This window comes from Sapajus apella, unplaced genomic scaffold (genome assembly GCF_009761245.1).
Source record: "Sapajus apella isolate SASKATOON/1434 unplaced genomic scaffold, GSC_monkey_1.0 scaffold44, whole genome shotgun sequence".
NCBI lineage: Eukaryota > Metazoa > Chordata > Mammalia > Primates > Cebidae > Sapajus > Sapajus apella.
In genome coordinates, this window is record NW_022436984.1 from 115881 (window position 1) to 134553 (window position 18673).

General features: G+C 42.8%; 1 protein-coding gene across 1 annotated transcript in view; it reads left to right on the forward strand.

Annotated features, from left to right (window-relative positions):
* The window catches only part of DRC1 (dynein regulatory complex subunit 1), a 58072-nt gene that overhangs the window by 28242 nt on the left and 11157 nt on the right, over positions 1 to 18673 (forward strand). The window contains exons 5-10 of the mRNA XM_032301249.1: positions 4087 to 4224; positions 5240 to 5326; positions 6054 to 6176; positions 15202 to 15341; positions 17444 to 17578; positions 17938 to 18170. Coding sequence (XP_032157140.1) covers positions 4087 to 4224; positions 5240 to 5326; positions 6054 to 6176; positions 15202 to 15341; positions 17444 to 17578; positions 17938 to 18170 — 856 coding nt within the window. The remainder of the gene's footprint in view (positions 1 to 4086; positions 4225 to 5239; positions 5327 to 6053; positions 6177 to 15201; positions 15342 to 17443; positions 17579 to 17937; positions 18171 to 18673) is intronic.

The following is an 18673-nucleotide window of genomic DNA, read 5'->3' on the forward strand; positions in this document are numbered from 1 at the left end:
TGATTTTCAATTATGATTTCCTATTCCGAATGTTGCCTTCTTACTCTTGATTTTTTTGATGTGCAAAAAGTTTTGAATTTGGTGCAGACCCAGTTGTCTATTTTTGATTTTTGTTGCCTGGGCTATTGGTGTCATGTCTAAGAAATCATTGTCAAATCCAATGTGCAGAAGCTTGTCCCCTATTATTTTCTTTTAGGAGTTTAATAGTTTTAGGTCTTTAATCAATTTTGAGTTATTTTTGTATATGGTATAAGGTAAGGGCCCAACTTCATTCTTTTGCCTGTGAACATCCAGTTTTCTCAATACCATTTGTTGAACGGACTATACTTTCTCTGCTGTACAGTCTTGTCAAAAGTCATTTGACCATGGATGCAAGGGGTTATATATCGTTTATTTATCATTTTGACCCTTGTCAAAAGCCATTTGGTCATATATACAGGGGTTTATTTCTGAGCTCTCTAGTTCCCTTGGTCTGTATATCTACTTTTATGTCAGTTCCACACTCTCTTAATTACTGTTGCTTTGTAGTTTTTTTTGTTTTGTTTTGTTTTTTAAGATGGGGTTTTGCTCTGTCACCCAGGCTGGAGTGCAGTGGCACAATCTCAGCTCACTGCAACCTCCATCTCCCAGGTTCAAGCAATTCTCCTGCTTCAGTCTCCAGAATAGCTGAGACTTCAGGCATGTGCCACCACGCCCAGCTAATTTTTGCATTTTTAGTAGAGATGGGGTTTCACCATGTTGGTCAGGCTGGTCTCAAACTCCTGACCTTGGGTGATCTGCCCACCTTGGCCTCCCAAAGTGCTGGGATTACAAGCAAGAGCCACCACACCTGCCCTATAGTATGTTTTGAAGTCAGGGAATGTGGGGCCTCCAACCTTCTTCTTTTTCAAGATTATTTTGGCTATTTGGAGTCCCTTGAGATGCTGAATTTTACGAATTTTAGGATGTTTTTTCTATTTCCACAAAAAATGATGTTGGGATTTTGATAAGGATTGCATTGAATCTGTAGATCACTTTGTACAGTATGGACATTTCAACAATATTGAGTCATCCAATTCCTAAGCACAGGATATCTTCTGTTTGTTTGTATCTTCTTTGATTCCTTTTAGTAGTGTTTTATAGTTTTTGCTGTAGAAGTCTTTTGCCTACTTGGTTAAGTTTACTCCTAAGTATTTCATTCTTTTTGGTGCTATAGTAAATGGCTTACTTTCCAAATTTCCATTTTGGATTGGTCATTATTTGTATATAAAAATGCAACTGATTTAACATTTTTAAAAATTTTTATTTATTTATTTATTTATGAGATGGAGTCTTTCTCTGTTACCAGGCTGGAGTGCAGTGGCGCGATCTTAGCTCACTGCAACCTCCTACTCCCTGATTCAAGCTATTCTCCTGCCTCAGCCTCCCAAGTAGCTGGTATTACAGGTGCCTGCCACTGAGCCCAGCTAATTTTTGTATTTTTTTTTTTTTTTAGTAGAGACGGGGTTTCACCTTGTTGGCCAGGATGGTCTCCATCTCCTCACCTTGTGATCCTCCCACCTTGACCTCCCAAAGTGCTGGGATTGTAGGTGTGAGCCACCGCGCCCAGCCAATTTATTTTATTTTTTTGAGACAGAGTCTCACTCTGTCACCCAGGCTGAAGTGCAGTGGCCCAATCTTGGCTCACTACAACCTCCACCTCCTGGGCTCCAGTGATCCTCCTGCCTCAGCCTCCTGAGTCGCTAGGATTACAGTGTGTATGACCATACCCAGCTGATTTTTGTGTTTTTAGTAGAGATGGGGTTTTACCACATTGCCCAGGCTGGTCTCAAACTCCTGACCTCAAATGACCCACTCACCTTTGCCTTCCAAACTGTTGGGATTACAAGTGTGAGCCACTGCGCCTGACCTGACCTTTTTCTTTTTACATTTAAAATTAAAAAATTTTATAGGATACGTAAGATATTTTGATACAGCTGTACAATGTGTGATAATCACATGAGGGTAAATGGGTATCCATCCCTTCACACATGTATCATTTCTTTGTGTTACAAACATCCAATTCTACTCTTTTAGTTATTTTAAAATGTACAGTGAATCTAGCTGACCTTAGGCACCCTGTTGTGCTGTCAAATACTAAATCTTATTCATTCTAACTGTATTTTTTTTACCTATTAGCCATCTCCATTCATCCCCAACTCCCCACTGCCCTTTCTTAGCCTCTGGTAACTATCATTCTACTTTCGATCTCCTCGAGTTTAATTGTTTTAATCTTTAGCTCCCACAAATGAGTGAGAACATGCAAAGTTTGAATTTTTATACCTGGCTTTTTCATTTAACACAATGCCTTTCAGTTCCATCCATGTTGTTGCAAATGACAGGATCTCATTCTCTTTTATGGCTGAATAGTCCTCCATTGTGCATATGAACCACATTTGCTTTCTCCATTCATCTGTTGATGGACACTTAGGTTGATTCCAAATCTTGGCCATTGAGAATAGTGATTTTTTTTTCTTTTGAGACGGGTTTCATTCTTGTTGCCCAGGCTGGAGTATAATGCCACAATCTCAGCTCACCACAATCTCTGCCCCCCAGATTTAATTGATTCTCCTTCCTCAGCCTCCCAAGTAGGTGGGATTATAGGCATGCACTACCGTGCCCGGATAATTTTGTACTTTTAGTAGAGATGGGGTTTCTCCATGTTGGCCAGGCTGGTCTTGAACTTCTGACCTCAAGTGATCCGCCCACCTTGGCCTCCCAAAGTGCTGGGATTACAGGATTACAAGAGTGAGCCACTACGCTCTGCCTTGTGTGATTTTTGAATTTTGATTTTGTGTCCTGCAACTTTGCTGAATTTGTTTCAGTTCTAACAGGTTTTGTGTGTGTGTGTGTGTGTGTGCGTGTGTGTGTGTGTGTGAAATCTCTAGTTTTTCTACATATAAGATCATGTCATCTGTGAACAAAGATAATTTTAACTCTTTTCCGATTTTGATGTCTTTTCAAGTTATAAACTTTTAACTAGAAGAAAAAGCTTTGCAATAATTGTAGAGTTATTGGCTATCTAATAGAAATACAGTCATGTGTCACTTGATGGAGATATATTCTGAGAAATGCATCGCTATGTGATTTCATTGTTGTGTAAACATCGTAACGTGCTTAAACGAACCTAGATGGTATAACCTACTACACACCTAGGCTATATGATATAGCCTATTGCTCCTAGGCTACAAACCTGTCCAGCATGTTACTATACTGAATACTGTAAGCAGTTGTAACTCCATGCTAAGTATTTTTGTATCTAAACAGAAAAGGCACAGGAAAAATACTGTATTATAATCCTATGGGACCACTGTCATATATATGGTCTATCATTGCCTGAAATGTTATGTGGCACATGACTGTAGTATTTTTACAGCAAACGCTGTTCCAGAGTTTATGTCCTTAGTTAAGGAATGCAATTTAGTCTGCAGTAGATATGTTCCTGTTTTGGAACCTGTACATTAATTACTCGGCTGGGAGGCTCTAGGCTTTCTGGGAGCTTGCAGGGAATTTGCAGCAGGTGATAACATTGAGGGGCTTGGTCCTGGGTGCTTGTTAAGAGCTTTGCCCTGAGCAGAGCCCATTCCACTCCGTCTTCTGTGCTTTATCCCAGGCCTTCTCAGACTCTTCTGAAGCCACTTTCTCTTTACACAGTCCATTATTATTATTATTGGGACAGGGTCTTGCTCCATCTCCTAGGCTAGAGTGCAGTGGTGCAATCGTGGCTCACTGTAGCCTCAACCTTCTGGGCTCAAGTGATCCTCCCACCTCAGCCTCCCAAGTAGCGGGGACCACAGACATGCCCCACCATGTCTGGCTAATTTTTGTACTTTTTTCTGGAGACACAGTTTCCACCATACTGCCTGGGCTGGCCTCCTGAGCTGAAGCGCCTGCCTCAGCCGTCCAAAGGGCTGAGATTATAGGTGTGAGCCACTGTGGCCAGCCCTCTTTGTGCAGTTTCATGTCCTAGCATTGACAGATTCTGATGAGAGAGGTCTAGAGAGAGTGCTTGGCACCTCTTGCTCCTGATGCAGTTTGTGCCCAGCCTTTTACATGCTTTTTTTCTAGGAGTTAAAAACAAAGGATGACCAGTATGTGAAGGATTTGAAGAAACAGTCAGATGACATCTGCCTGCTTCTGGAGCGGATGGAAGAACAGGTGAAGAATGTAATGAAAACCTTTCGTGAGGAGCTCTATCACATTGAGGTAATGGGGTGTGAAAAGACCTGCTTTCTGCACTTGGGGGGCCCCTGGGAGGAGGTCTAGGTCTGTCCTAATGATCTAATGAGGGCCCCAGATGACTTCTCTGTCCTCTGATTTCTGTTTCTGCTCTTGGGTTTTATTAATTTATTTACTCATTCATTCATTTGACAAGTACATATCAGGTGTCTATTATATGCTGGGCAGTGTTCCAGGGGGCTGGGGATGCAGCTATGAACAAAAGCAAGTTCCCAGTGGATCCTGTATTCCAGTAGGAGATGGCTAGACAATGAACAAGTCACTAAATATATTATTTCACAGGTGGTAATAAGTGTTTTGAAAGAAAATAAACAAGGAGTTGGGGAGTAAAAGGGGATTAGCTCTCCCTAAGCATAAAGCATATGTAAGGCATTTATTTATTTGTTTCTTTATGGCAACTGGGGCAGACAGTGGTGAAGGGGAGTGCTGCATAGGATTCAGGAATCAGTATTTTGAATTTGAATGAAACGTTCATGATTGAGATTGAAATTTAGTCCTTTCCAAGATGGAAGAGAGCCAAGAGGGTGGAGACCTCTCTGTCTCTTAGGGTGGTTGGAGACTTGCTTTTGCATTCCCACGCCTGCCCCTTCTGAGCTTCATGCTGCCTTTGCTTCATGGGAACCCCAACCAAGGCAACACACCAATGCTAGTCCCAGTTGAATTATACACCAGGGCTTGCCCTGTGACTGCCAACAGGGCCTCTGGCCTCCCTCCAGCTCCCGGCCTCTGATACTGACTAAGCCATGGGACTGTTGGCACATTTCCTCTCTGCATTTGGAGTATAGACTTCGTAGCAGCTGATTTCCATGCAACTCCTTCCATAGCCATGTGGTCTCATGAAACTTGGCAAGTCTGCATCTGGGTTTGACTTTTTCTATATGGTCGGTGGTATGGCACTTATACAGTTATCTAAAAGTTCTTTGACACTGGTGGGACCTGCCCAATCAAAACAGACGCGAGTCTTTTTCCTTCTTGGTCGTAGAAAGCATTTGAGGTGGAACGCCAAGAGCTACTCGCCAGTAATAGGAAGAAATGGGAGAGGGCCCTTCAGGCTCATAATGCCAAAGAGGTAAAGGGTGAAAGCTGTCAAGGGTGATCCGGGGGGTCTGGGGTGATTTCTACTGTGACTGAATTCGCTAGCCGTTCTGTATCTTGAGTAGAATTGCTGCGGTTGAATACTACTGCGTTCATTACTGCGCTTGCCAATCAGTGTGGCCTTACGGATGGGGTTGTTTCTTTGGTGGTGGTGAGTACCACCGAGGCAGCTTGCTGTGTTTTCCATAGTCCTGTCACCTCTCCTTTGTTTCCTGGGTATCTAACCCAGCTGTGAATATTCATGGCCCAAGGTGTTTTAAGACACATTTTTAAAGGGTGTGGGATTATCACTTTATTTCAGAGTTGTAAACAACAAAGAAGTGACTTGACCAAGATCCAATAGACTTTTTAGAAATATAAAGCCTAGAGCTTCCCAGCTGAGCAATTAATGTCCAGGTTTCAGGGTCTGTGTGTAATTTCTTTTTTTAAAAATATTTAGACTTCAAGGAAAGGAGTTTAATTTCATAATGGAATATTCCTGTTAGAGTTTCTGGAGTAATGACCCCCTTAGGCAATTCAAGCCAAGTCCTAAAAGCCTTGGGGCTTCAGACTTCTGAAAGCCACCAAACTCCACTCTCCCCCTCCCCCGGAGTCATGAAGCTCCCAAACTCTCCTCTGTGTTATGCTTGTCAGGCCATCTGAAGGACTGAGGTGGGGCAAGGATGGTCCCTAACTTTTCCCTTGTCTTCCTGTGCCTTTAGCTGGAGTATCTTAGCAACCGCATGAAGAAAGTGGAGGACTATGAGAAGCAGCTGAACAAGCAGAGGATCTGGGATTGTGAAGAATACAACATGATCAAGATCAAGCTGGAGCAGGATGTACAGGTGCAGCAGCTGGTCCTCACTAGGGTGCCTGGGTGGCAAAACACCTGTGAACATTTCATATTTAGCGGCTACCTGTGATATTCTAGAGGGAGTCCCTTCAGCACACATTTATTAACCATCTGCCTTCTTTTAAATGTTCATATCTGAAGGAGCTCATGTACAGGATATACGCAGAGGGATGCTTTCTTTAAGAAACCAGTGGAGGTGGGCTGAGCATGGTGGCTTACACTTGTAATCCTAGCACTTTGGGAGGCCAAGGTGTGAGGATTGCTTGAGTTCTGGAGTTCGAGACCAGCCTGGGAAAATAGTGAAACTCTGCCTCAGCAAAAACAACCAACCAACCAACAACAAAAAAACTAGCTGAACCTGGTAGCACACACCTGTAGTCCCAGCTACTCACGAGGCTAAGGTTGGAGGCACACTTAAACCCAGGAGTTTAAGGCTGTAGTGAGCTGTGATCACTCCAGCCTGGGCAACAGAGCAAGACCTTGTCAGAAAGAATGAGAGAGAGAGAGAGAGAACAAAGGAAGAAAGAAAAAGAAAGGAAGGAAGGAGAAAGAGAGAGAAAGGAAGGAAGGAAGAGAAAGAAAAACTGCCAAGATACTACAGTGGTCTGGAAGCCTTTTTCTCCTGGCAGAGGGAAAATGTGCCTAGGACAAGTTGGCTGTGTCTGAGAGCCAAAGCCAGGACAGCTACTGCTAAAAACGGCAGCCATTGCGTGAGTGTCTCCCATATTCCAGGTACTTCATGAATGGCATCTCTAATCCTCATCACCAACAGCACTTTATACCTCAGGAATCTGAAGCTTAGAGACAAAGCGATATATCTAGCACATGATAAACCCTGGATTCAAGCCCAGTTCTGTCTGCCTCAGAAGCCTATATCCTTCCCCTTATTTCAAACAGCCCCCTGACTGATGGTTGGAAATTTCAGTGAGGCAAATTCTGACTATCAGAAAGAAGCATCTAAGAGTTAGGACTGTCTAATATTCAGAAGGGCGTCCTACAAAGCAAAGATTGCTTATCTCAGACTGTGTGAATGACTGTCTGTCTTCGGTGTGGAAGAAGGGTTCCTGCAGCAGTAGGAGGTTCTTTCTGGTTTCTAAAGTTTTTTCCAAGTCTACGATTCTGTTTCAACACCAGTTTTAAAAAGTCCCTCTAATTACATTTAGATGTAACGTACTTGCATCTTAATATTCAAGTGTGGTCTATTCCTTTCAGTCTCTATGTAGAAAAAGGTCATAGACGAACACTTTTCCATGTAGCTTCTGGCAGAATTTCAGTTCTTTTCCTGTTACTTGATATCATGAAATTAAATCAAAAACCCCATTAGGTTACAAATCTATTTACCAGTCTTGAGAATCTTCCCAGGTCCTTCTCATATTAATGTCACAGAAATGAGAGTTACTGAAAGAACAGTACAAGTCTGTAAGACAGTAGCACTATTTATTTTATTATTTATTTATTTTTTTAATTTTTTGAGACAGAGTTTTGCTCTTGTCATCCAGCTGGAGTACAGTGGCGTGATCTCGGCCCACTGCAACATCTGCCTCGCAGGTTCAAGCAATTCTCCTGCCTCAGCCTCCTGAGTAGTTGGGATTATAGATGCCCGCCACCATGCCCAGCTAATTTTTGTATTTTTAGAAGAGGCAGGATTTCACCTTGTTGGCCAGGCTGGTCTTGAACTGCTGACCTCAGGTGATCCACCCGTCTCGGCTTCCCAAAGTGTTGGGATTACAGACATGAGCCACTGTGCCCGGCCAACAGCAGCACTATTTCTGTGGGCTGTACTGTGATACGATTTTACTGAAAATGGCTATTGTTAAGCTTTCTGAATTTATCTTGGTTCTGTGATAATTTATGTGACAAAACTACATATTGTTGGCCTCAGTGAGATACATGGAATTTCATGTTCTTAATCCAATGTTTAAATACTTGAATGAGGCAAAAAATACTAGGACATGGGGAGATACTGGGGGTGGGTGTAGGAGGTAGGGTAAGATCAGAGAAGTGGCGGGCAGGGAGGCAGGGAGCCTGGTACCACTGGCTGTCCCTGCCCAGGTTGACTGATGGTGGCATGTGCGGATGTGGGAGGCAGGCAGATGGAGACATTTCAGGCAGGAAGAGGCACAGTGCTTTTGCATCTTAGTTCTTTCCTGTGTCAGGTGGAAACTGAGGCTACCTGTACCACTTTCACACTCTAACTGGGGAAAAATCATCCAATCAGGGACTACCCATATGGCAACATGTGGAATGTTTTAGTGGGTTGAACTTTATTATAGTGACACTTTTTTTTTTTTTTTTTTTTTTTTTTTTTTTGAGACGGAGTCTACCTTTGTCGTCCAGGCTGAAATGCAGTGGAGCAATCTCGACTCACTGCAACCTCCGCCTCCTGTGTTCAAGTGACTATCTTGCCACCATGCCCAGCTAATTTTGTGTGTGTGTGTGTGTGTATTTTTACTAGAGACAAGATTTCACTATATTGGCTAATCTGGTCTCTAACTCCTAACCTTGTGATCCGCCTACCTCGCCCTCCCAAAGTGCTGGGATTATAGTGGCTCTTAAGTGCACTTTCACTAGACCTTCAAGCCAAATGGCATTGATTTTTGTTAAGAAGATACGACACGCAGCTCAACATTAAATTTGCTCTTTCCAACTAATGCATAGCACTCTATCAATTCTAAAATATGGAACTAAAATTCTTGCAAACCGCAAAAATAGGAAGGATCCAGTACACATAGATTTGGATAATGGGTAAAGTACAAGATGTAAAAAAAAAATCTTAATGTCAAGAGCTTACTGCCAGTAAAGTTCATGTTATTAAAAACAGAGCAAAGAGAAGCCTGTAAATATTGCATGCTTAGGGGAAACTCCCTCCCCCTGCCCACCGCCCTAAAAGAAAACTGCTAGAAAACATTTAATTCTTGATGCAGGAAGATACAAATGTTTTTATCTGTACACCTTACATGCTCATTTAGGATTGTAAGATGTTCGGCTCAAATTTAGGGGCTAACTTTTAATACCAGAATATTAATCCCCCAAAGTTAAAGGTGTTATTTATTTGCACTATACTAATTTACATTCTGCAAAGCACAGAGAAAAACAGAGTTCAGCCCCTGCCCTCCAGGAAAGCGTAATCTATTGAGTAAGAAAACAAGCTACACAAATAGTGTCAAAGAACAAGAGATGGAACAGAAACAGGGAGCAAGAGTGTGGCCTGAGATGACATTGCCAGTCTTAGGATTCCAACATGGGATACTGCAGGTCCAACTCAGGGTCTAGATTGGGGTGAATCGGCCCAATGGGGTCTCTGGAGTCAGCAGAGAAGGCCAGAAGGCCAAAGGGAAAGGCTGTTTTAAATTTCCATTCTGCTGGCACGTTGGTGGCAGCCTCTTTTCCTGAGCCCATGGGCAAGAGATGATGTCCAAAAGCAGCTGTGGAGAAGCTTGCACTGCCCCAGGAGAAAGAGGAAGGTGTTATCAACACCTGTGCTACCTTTACCATAGAAGGAGTTCTGTGGCAGGTTAGATTGTAATCTTTATAGATGACACAAACATTGTGTTTTGCCATTGGTCTTGGGAACATGAACTATAACTTTGTAAAATATCTTTGGATAATTAAATAATAAGCACAGACATTTAACAAAATCAATTACAGTTTTTTTAGCTTTTATTTTAGGTTCAGGGTACATGTGCAGGTTTGCTATATGGGAAAACTGCACGTCACGGGTTTGCTGTACAGATTATTTTATTACCCCAGTAATAAGCATAGTGCCTGATAGGTAGTTTTTTTATCCTCTCCCTGCTCCCAACCTGCACCCTCAAATAGGCCCAGTGTCTGCCGTTCCCTCTTTGTGTCCATGTGTTCTCATCAGTCCACTCGTATGTGAGAACATGTGGTATTTGGGTATTTGGTTTTCTGTTCCTTTATTAGTTTGCTTAAGATAATAGTCTCCAGCTCCAACTATGTTGCTGCAAAGGATATATTCTTGTTCTTTTTTTTTTTCTAAACCCTTATGATCTTGTTCAAACCATATGATCTTGTTCTTTTTTGTGGCTGCATAATATTCCATGGTGTGTATGTACCACATTTTAAAAATCCAGCCTGTCATTGATGGGCATCTAGGTTGATTCCATGTCTTTGCTTTTGTGAATAGGCTGCAGTGAATAGATGCATGTATGTGTCTTTGTGGCAGAATGATTTCTATTCCTTTGGGTATATACCCAATAATGGGATTGCTTTGTCAAATGGTAGCTCTGTTTTAAGTTCTTTGAGGAATTGCCACACTGCTTTCCACAATACCTGAATAACTTTACATTCCCACCATCAGTGTGCAAGTGTTCCTTTTTCTCTGCAACCTCACCAGCATCTCCTGTTTTGTGTGTGTGTGTGTGTTTTTTTTTTTTTTTTTGACTTTTTAATAGCCATTCTAACTGGTGTGAGATGGTATCTCATTGTGGTTTTGATTTGCATTTCTCTAATGATTAGTGATGTTGAGCATTTTGTCATATGCTTGTTGGCTACATTGTATGCTTTCTTTTGAAAAGTGTTGTTCATATTCTTTGCCCAATCCCCCCTGCTCTTTTTTTGGAGACAGGGTCTTCCTCTGCTTCTCAGACTGGAGTGCAGTGGCATGATCTTGGCTCATTGCAGCCTCGACCTTCCAGGCTTAAACAATCCTCCCACCTCAGTCTCCGGAATAGCTGGGACTGCAGGCACATGCCACCATGCCTGGCTAATTAAAAATTCTTTTGTAAAGATGGGTTCTCACTTTCTCACTTTGTTGCCCAGGTTGGTCTCGAACTCCTGTCCTCAAGGACTCCTCCTGTCTTGGCCTCTCAAAGCGCTGGGATTACAAGCATGAGCCACCATGCCCAGCCATCCATATATATATATATATATACTATTATATATATATAAATTACAGTATATGTATATAATTACTATATATATATATATAAAATGTAATAATCTGCCTTTAAGAGTGAAATTCACATGAGAGTGCACGTGCTAGAGCTTGCATTTATAGTTCACATACTCTTGTTGTATTGTAAATATAAAAACAATCCTATGGCCAAATAAGTCTGGAAAATGCTCTTAGGGATAGGGGATTATTGCAAGGCAATGAGGAAAAGGAGGGCTCCCTGGAAATCGTCGGAGCAGACATTCATGCACTGTGGGTCTCAGGGCCCCCAGGCATCAGTTCCTGTGAAGACTGAACAGCCATTCATTGTCATCCCAAATGGAGAGCAGCTCTGAAGAGCCTCCTTCTCTGTGAGTGCTTGTTTATTCTCAGATAGTTACATCCCATGTGGAACTTTTCTTTCTTTCTTTCTTTTTGAGACGGAGTCTTGCCCTGTTGCCCAGGCTGGAGTGCAATGGCATGGTCTTGGCTCACTGTAACCTCCGCCTCCTGAGTTCAAGTGATTCTCCTGCCTTAGCCTCTGGAGTAGCTGGGATTACAGGCATATGACACTATGCCCAGCTAATTTTTTGTATCTTTAATAGAGGTGGGGTTTCACCATGTCTTGAATTCCTAACCTTGTGATCCACCCGCCTTGGCCTCCCCAAGTGCTGGGATTACAAGCGTGAGCCATCGCATCCGGCTAGACCTTTTTTTATTGGACTTTTGTACCAAGCTCCCTCATAGACCAATGGCCTCCCTTTTGTCCAGTCCATGTGTGTTTGGTTTGTGTTCTGATTCCTAACTCCCTCACTATGACCAAGGCTGGTGACTTTTGAAGTGGCAGATCTGGTTTCATTTGAGGAATGGAGGCATAAATTATTGCAACTTTGCAAGAAGAGCTGCTGAGAGTCCCTTTCCCGGGAAACACTCAGGGTCATCCCTAGAAGGGGACAGGGCCCAGAGTAACTCAGCCTGGGACCACCCAGATAATTGCAGTTGAAATGAGGCTGTGCTATTGGCGTCATCCATAAGCCCTTTGGGATATCATTTGAGTCCAACATTTCAAAATTAACTTTAAACAGGCCCAGAAAAAGTCCTTCGTATTTGTAGCTGTAGCATCTGGCAGCTCCCTATCCTGCTCCAAGTTCCCACCCGAGGGCCAGGCCTGCTCCTGGTGCTCCAGGGTCTGCCCTGCGCAATGCTCAGTGCTGGCAGGATGTGGTGGAGGTGGGCACTTGCACCCATGGCCAGTGGGAGTATAAACCGTAGATTGCTCTTTGGAAAGCAATTTATTGAGAACCTCTGACTTAGTCATTTCACTTCTCAGAATCTACCATAAGGATATAAATTACCCCAAGAGTTTTATATATAATTTGTCCCAGTATTATTTTATAATAGAGAAACTTATTGAAACTATATATAACTATATAATTATATATATATATATATATATACACACACACACACATATATATATATACACACACACACACACGGCTGTTGGGAAATAGTAAATTATTACATGATGAACATATTAAATATTTCATATATGATAAAATGTCATACTATATAAAAGTATTCTAGCCCATAATCCCAGCACTTTAGGAGGTCGAGGCAGGTGGATCACCTGAGGTTGGGAGTTTCAGACCAACCTGGCCAACATGGCGAAACTCCGTCTCTACTAAAAATATGAAAATTAGCCAGGCTTGGTGGTGGGCGCCTGTAATCCCAGCTACTTGAGAGGCTGAGGCAGGAGAATCACTTGAACCTCGGAAGTGGAGGTTTCAGTGAGCTGAGATGATGCCATTTCACTCCAGCCTGGGCCACAGAGCAAGACTCTATCTAAAACAACAAAAAAAGTATTCTCTACCATTAAAATGATGTTAATAAAACTTTACTAACATGGAGAATTGTTGTTACAATATTGAAGGAGAAAAGTAGGATATGAAATTGTAGACATGATCTGATTCCAGCTATGTAAAGGACACTGGAGGGAAGCTGCTGATATTAACCAATGTCGCCTTTGGGGGTGCAGTTATCGGTCATCGCGCAGCCTCTTTTTTCTGTGTCTTCTTTTTCATTTGCTGTACCTTCCACATTTTCTACAATGAGCAAATACTGCTTTTGCACTCAGGAACAGCTTTTACAAAGAAAAGTGTCTAACTAGAAAAAGTAAATAAAAAGCAAGTAGAGAAATTGAGAGGTAGGGTTAGTTAGGTCTCAGGGACCAATAGGATTCTTCATTTACCGTCTGTTAAAAGATACTACACGCTTCTGTTCTGCAGGAGACATTCAAATATTCATCTCATAATGGAGATTGAAAAATCTCTGCCATGGTGATGTAGAATATCATTGACTAATTCCCCCTGTTACAACGTGGGGATCACTGGATTTCACAGCACACATGGAAATGACGTGTTTCCTGACCCAGTGAAGTGTCGCTTCCTTGCCAGGAGTCCTCCTGAGTATGACCCAGAGCAGGCTGTGATAGTCGCTTGGAGTCACGTCGTCTGTTGATTCCTAGGCAAGAATGTGTATCCTAGCAGAGGGAGACAGGAAGGAGGCTGGAGAGCGCAAGCACATGGTGGCTTTATTGAGTTTCTGATTCCACTGAATTGCCTTCCCATTCCTGCATTTCACTCAGGAGAGATAGGAGCATGCCAACCTCCAGCCTTGCCTCTCTCTGATCTTTTTTTTCACAACCTGTCCTGGTGATCTTTCTGCAGTGACTGGACCAACCATTTTCCTTCCCTGTTTAACATTTTTAGTGGGCCTCCATTGCCGTCAGGATAATTCTTTACATTCCTAGCCTTGGGGAGGGCTCTGCTGCTCGGAAATGGGGTCCGCCTCATTTCTGACCATTTCTTGCCTCGTGTCTCACATCCTGAACTTCTTGTGGTTTTCCCAAAACACCTCCCTCTCTCTCACCTCTTATATGCTATTTCCTCTCTCTAGAGCCCTCTCCCTTCAGGCGTCACCTGCATAACTCCAGCACATTATCTGGGTCTCAGCTAGACAGGCCGTCTTTCCAGGGATGCCTTCCCTGGTCTCTCAAGACCAAGGACAGTGCTCTTCTCATTAGTCCCGTAACTGGGCTTCCCTCTCTCTTGCTTATCACTAGTGCTTGTTTATCCGTCTCTGTTCTAGACCAGTCAGGACTATGCCTTTCTCACTAGTGTTTTCCCAATGGCGCCTCAGAAAGTATCTGACACAGGTTAGGCACATGGTAAATATTTGCTATGAATGAATACAGCTAATGGAAGTCCAAAAAGTAAGCATGCCTGTGCCTGTCCTTTTAAATGAACCTGGGTTGCTAAACAGTAACACTTCCACTCTGGAAGGTCAAAGTGGAGAAATTTCAAGTTTTTGTGGCTATATTTATTTCTACGGTGTTTTTTAGAGGGGCTGCTCATATCTCTAAAGGGTCTGGTGAAAGTTTCCAGAGTTAGTTGGACTTGAAATCTCTGTGACCTTTCTTAGACTTAGGTACACAGATTTTAGCTTACAGTTTGTTGGCTTGTATTTTATCTTGGCCTTTAACTTGAGTCTCATGATAGATTTTCTAACAATGCTGAGGCACTTATCCCTAAGGTTCCTCTAATATCAGAGGCCCACAAGCCAGGGCCAATTAGTGTGTGTGTGTGTGTATATATATATATGTGTGTGTGTATATGTGTGTATATATATATATATTATATATATATAGTATTTCAGAGCATACCTTTATTTGTGTACAATTCTAGATATCACAGGGCAGATAAGTTTATAAATGTAGGGAAGTTTCTTTTTATATTACTTTCAGTATAAATTTCTACCAATACTTTTACCTTGTACATCTTTATTATTTATGAATATAGGTACAAAGATGAATAATACATCTGAATATGGATATACATAGCTAGGTAAATAAACATACACAGACAGGATTATATAAGGATGCCTATGTAAATATTTACCTATACAAAGCATGTTCCCCAAAAGACGTTTTAAATGCACTAGTGTATGTAATACTAAGGATGCAGGTATAGAGTTAGTGTATGTGTGTGTGTGTGTATACACACACATAATCTTTTTAACTTTAACACACACACACACACACACATAATCTTTTTAACTTTAGATTCTTGAGCAGCAGCTTCAGCAGAGGAAGGCAGTTTATCTGCTAAACCAAGAGAAATTAGAGTACAACCTGCAGGTGCTGAAGAAGAGAGATGAAGAAAGCACGGTGATTAAATCCCAGCAGAAGAGGAAGATCAATCGGTATGCTAGCATGCAGAGCGTCTTTCTTCTGGGCCCTTCTGTGCTGAGAATAGGGATGGGTATGTGTTTTTCTCTGTTGAAGGGGTAGAAACCAGTAAAACTATAAACAACACTTAATAAAATAGTTTTTTTGGGAAAAGTTAATACATTCAAGTGGTTTCTCCCCAAGAAAAGAGTACATAGCAAAAGGCCTTCCATCCCCATTCATCTTGTTCCTCTTTCCCACCTCTGTAACCATTATTAGTTTGTTTCTTCCAGAATTTCATTAGGCATATACAAGCACACACAAATACTTTCATCCCTCATCTGCTTTTACACAATGATGGTGGTCCGTACACACTGCTGTATATCTTGAAGACCTTCCCTTCCCAGTTCATAGAGAACTTTTGCGTTTGTTTTTTTTTTTTTTAAATAGAGACAGGGTTTCACCATGTTGGTTGGGCTAGTCTCGAACTCCTGACCTCAGGTGATCCACCCGCCTCAGCCTTCCAAAGTGCTGGGATTACAGGCGTGAGCCACCGCACCCAGCCACTTTCACGGTTTCTTAAGCTGCTTACTACTCACTGCATAGATGCACTGTGATTTATTTGACCAGTCTCTAATGATGGACATATAGATTGCTTCTGGCCTTCTCTTACAAAGAATACCAACCTAAGTACTCATGACAATGTGCCAGTTTGCTTTTGTGCAGACACCGTGGCTCACTGAAAGGTCCCTATTCCTTGAAACGTCTCACATATCCTTCCCTTCCTCCTTGTCTCCTTACTTCCATCCTTCCTGCCTTTCTTCCTTTAAGAATTGCATTCTAAGTTCCAGACCATTGCGCTAGGCTCTGAGGACCAAAGTGGAAGACTTCTTGTTTGTAGAAGGAGACAAGATTGAGGGTTTTTCTCCAAACCCCAAATAGCCTATTATTATTTATGAATTCTTCCACTTGTAGGCTGATAATAATACATTTTGGGCACATGTTGAATGTATAGAGGAATACCAGTTGACCTTTTGATAGTGACTTATCACAGAAAATGATACCGAGTAAATGGTATGTCATCTTAAGCCTGATTATTTGAGAAACAAGAATAGTCGGGGGACAATATTTATGAAAAAAAAATCCCCCTATAAATGCACCATACCAGATAGGGGAACATCCAGGAAAGGCACACATCAATCCAGCAAGGAGGCACCTGGGAAACCTTCCCAAAGAAGTGAAATATTGGAAGGGGGTGGGGACAGGAATTGGCAGAAGGCAGTTAAGAGGAGACGCCGGGGGCAGTGCTGGTAGCTGGAGTGGCTGGTCTGAAGGCAAAGAGGTAGGAATCAGAAGGTCACACAGCAGGTGAAGAAAACGGGGAGGGCAGGAGGCAGGAGGAGGCGCTTGAGGCAGAGCTTGGGTTTGATGCACGTGGCTGAGATGAGTGGGATCTTCCCTCTTAGTTCAGACTCAGACAGCTTTCCCTCAGCCTGAAAAACCCTTCCGCGGCCCCTGCAGTTTCTGAGCACTACCTTTTTGTCTCTTGCTTTCATTGCCATTTTTCTTTCCTCATCACTACCACCCACCATTTCGTAATTTGACATATCCATTTGTGCTGCTGTAACAGACTGCCTGAGCCTGGACAGTTTACAAAGATAAAAGTTTATTCCTCATAGATCTGGGAGCCTGGGAAGGCCAAGATCAAGGCTGGCAGGTTCAGTTTCTAGTGAGGGCTGCATCTTTCAGCGGGGAGGAACGCTGTGTCCTCACACAGCAGAAGAGTGGGAGAGCAAGCTGGCCAAAGGCTTTGGGAGGCCTCTCTTTTTTTGAAATGGAGTCTCACTCTGTTGCCAGGCAGGAGTGCAGTGGTGCAATCTTGGTTCACTGCAACCTCTGCCTCCTGGGTTCAAGCGATTCTCCTGCATCAGCCTCCCAAGCAGCTGGGACAGGCGTGCACCACCATGCCAAGCTAATTTTTGTATTTTTAGTAGAGACGAGGATTCACCATGTTGGCTAGGCTGGTCTCGAACTCCCGACCTCTCATTCCACCTGACTCGATCTCCCAAAGTGCTGGGATTACAGGCATGAGCCACTGTGCCCAGCAACAGACTTTTTTTTTTTTTCCTTCAACCAGCCTGCACGATACACTTAACAATCTGAGATCAAAATATGCCAAGCAAATAAAGCAGTTCCAGGAGGAGAACCAGTCTTTAACCTTGGAATACAAATGTCTCGTGATGCAATTCAAGGAGCTACAGAAAGCCATGAGGTATCTGAAGGACTTGGTCCTATGGCACTTGTGCTGGTGTCGAGGTGGCAGGGGTGGAGTTTGTACAGGCTGTGATTTCACTGGACTTGATATCATTGGCTATTTTGGAGCTGGACCAGGCACTAGTTAACCCTTTGTGCTGTGTTCCCCTGGCCCTTTACTTGCATGTCACCTGACTTTTCTTGAGATATGTTGGGATGGCTTCCAGTTTATCGTAAGTGGGAATCAGCTGCCCAGGGATGGGGCCAAGCCTGGGAATTAGCACAGCTCTTTTACATGTTCTTGCCCTGCTGCCAACTGGGGGGACCCTGGCCAGGCCCTGGGGTCAGCTGGCTGTGCCCTGTGACTGTCCTTCACAGGCATTTTGCTCTTATTGATGATGAAAAGTTTCGGGAGATTTGGCTGATGAATGAGGAGGAGGCGAAGGACCTCATAGCCAGAGCCTTTGATGTAGACAGGATCATCCACACCCATCATCTGGGGCTCCCCTGGACAGCACCTGATTTCTGGTTCCTGAAGAATGTTGGGCCTATTTCTCAGCAGCCCCAGAAGTCTGCCACGCAGATAGTAGAAGAAATGCTTCTGCGCACAGGTGACTAGAACATTGTCATAGAGACTTAGAGCTGCAGGGGCCCTCTGAGAACATCGGGTCAACCCAGTCATGTTAGAGACAGTCTAGGGAGGAGGGGGAAGAGCTCCCATAGTTAGGAGGTAGTAGAGTATGATTATTGATGTATCTTTTAAGTCTCCTCTAATTCATAGCTTTTTTTTCTCCCCTGTATTATAAACTGGTAGTTAGGTCTAGAAACTTGATCAGATGCAGGTCCAATACCGCCACCGGGATAAACTAATGTTAAGTTGTCTCTCTTTTTGTGATATTAGCGACCATTGCCATTCATTGTCTAAGATCCATTAACTTTATTAGGGATTGGAGAATGGTGATATTTTAAATTCTATTCTTGTGTCTTTATTTAATATTTAGAATACTTCTTAAAAGAAAATCTTTCCTTCATTAGCAACTTGCTACCCTGAGATAGTCTGTATAAGAAAAGCAGGATAGATGCTTATTTTTTCTGTTTACCAGTTTTCAAAACA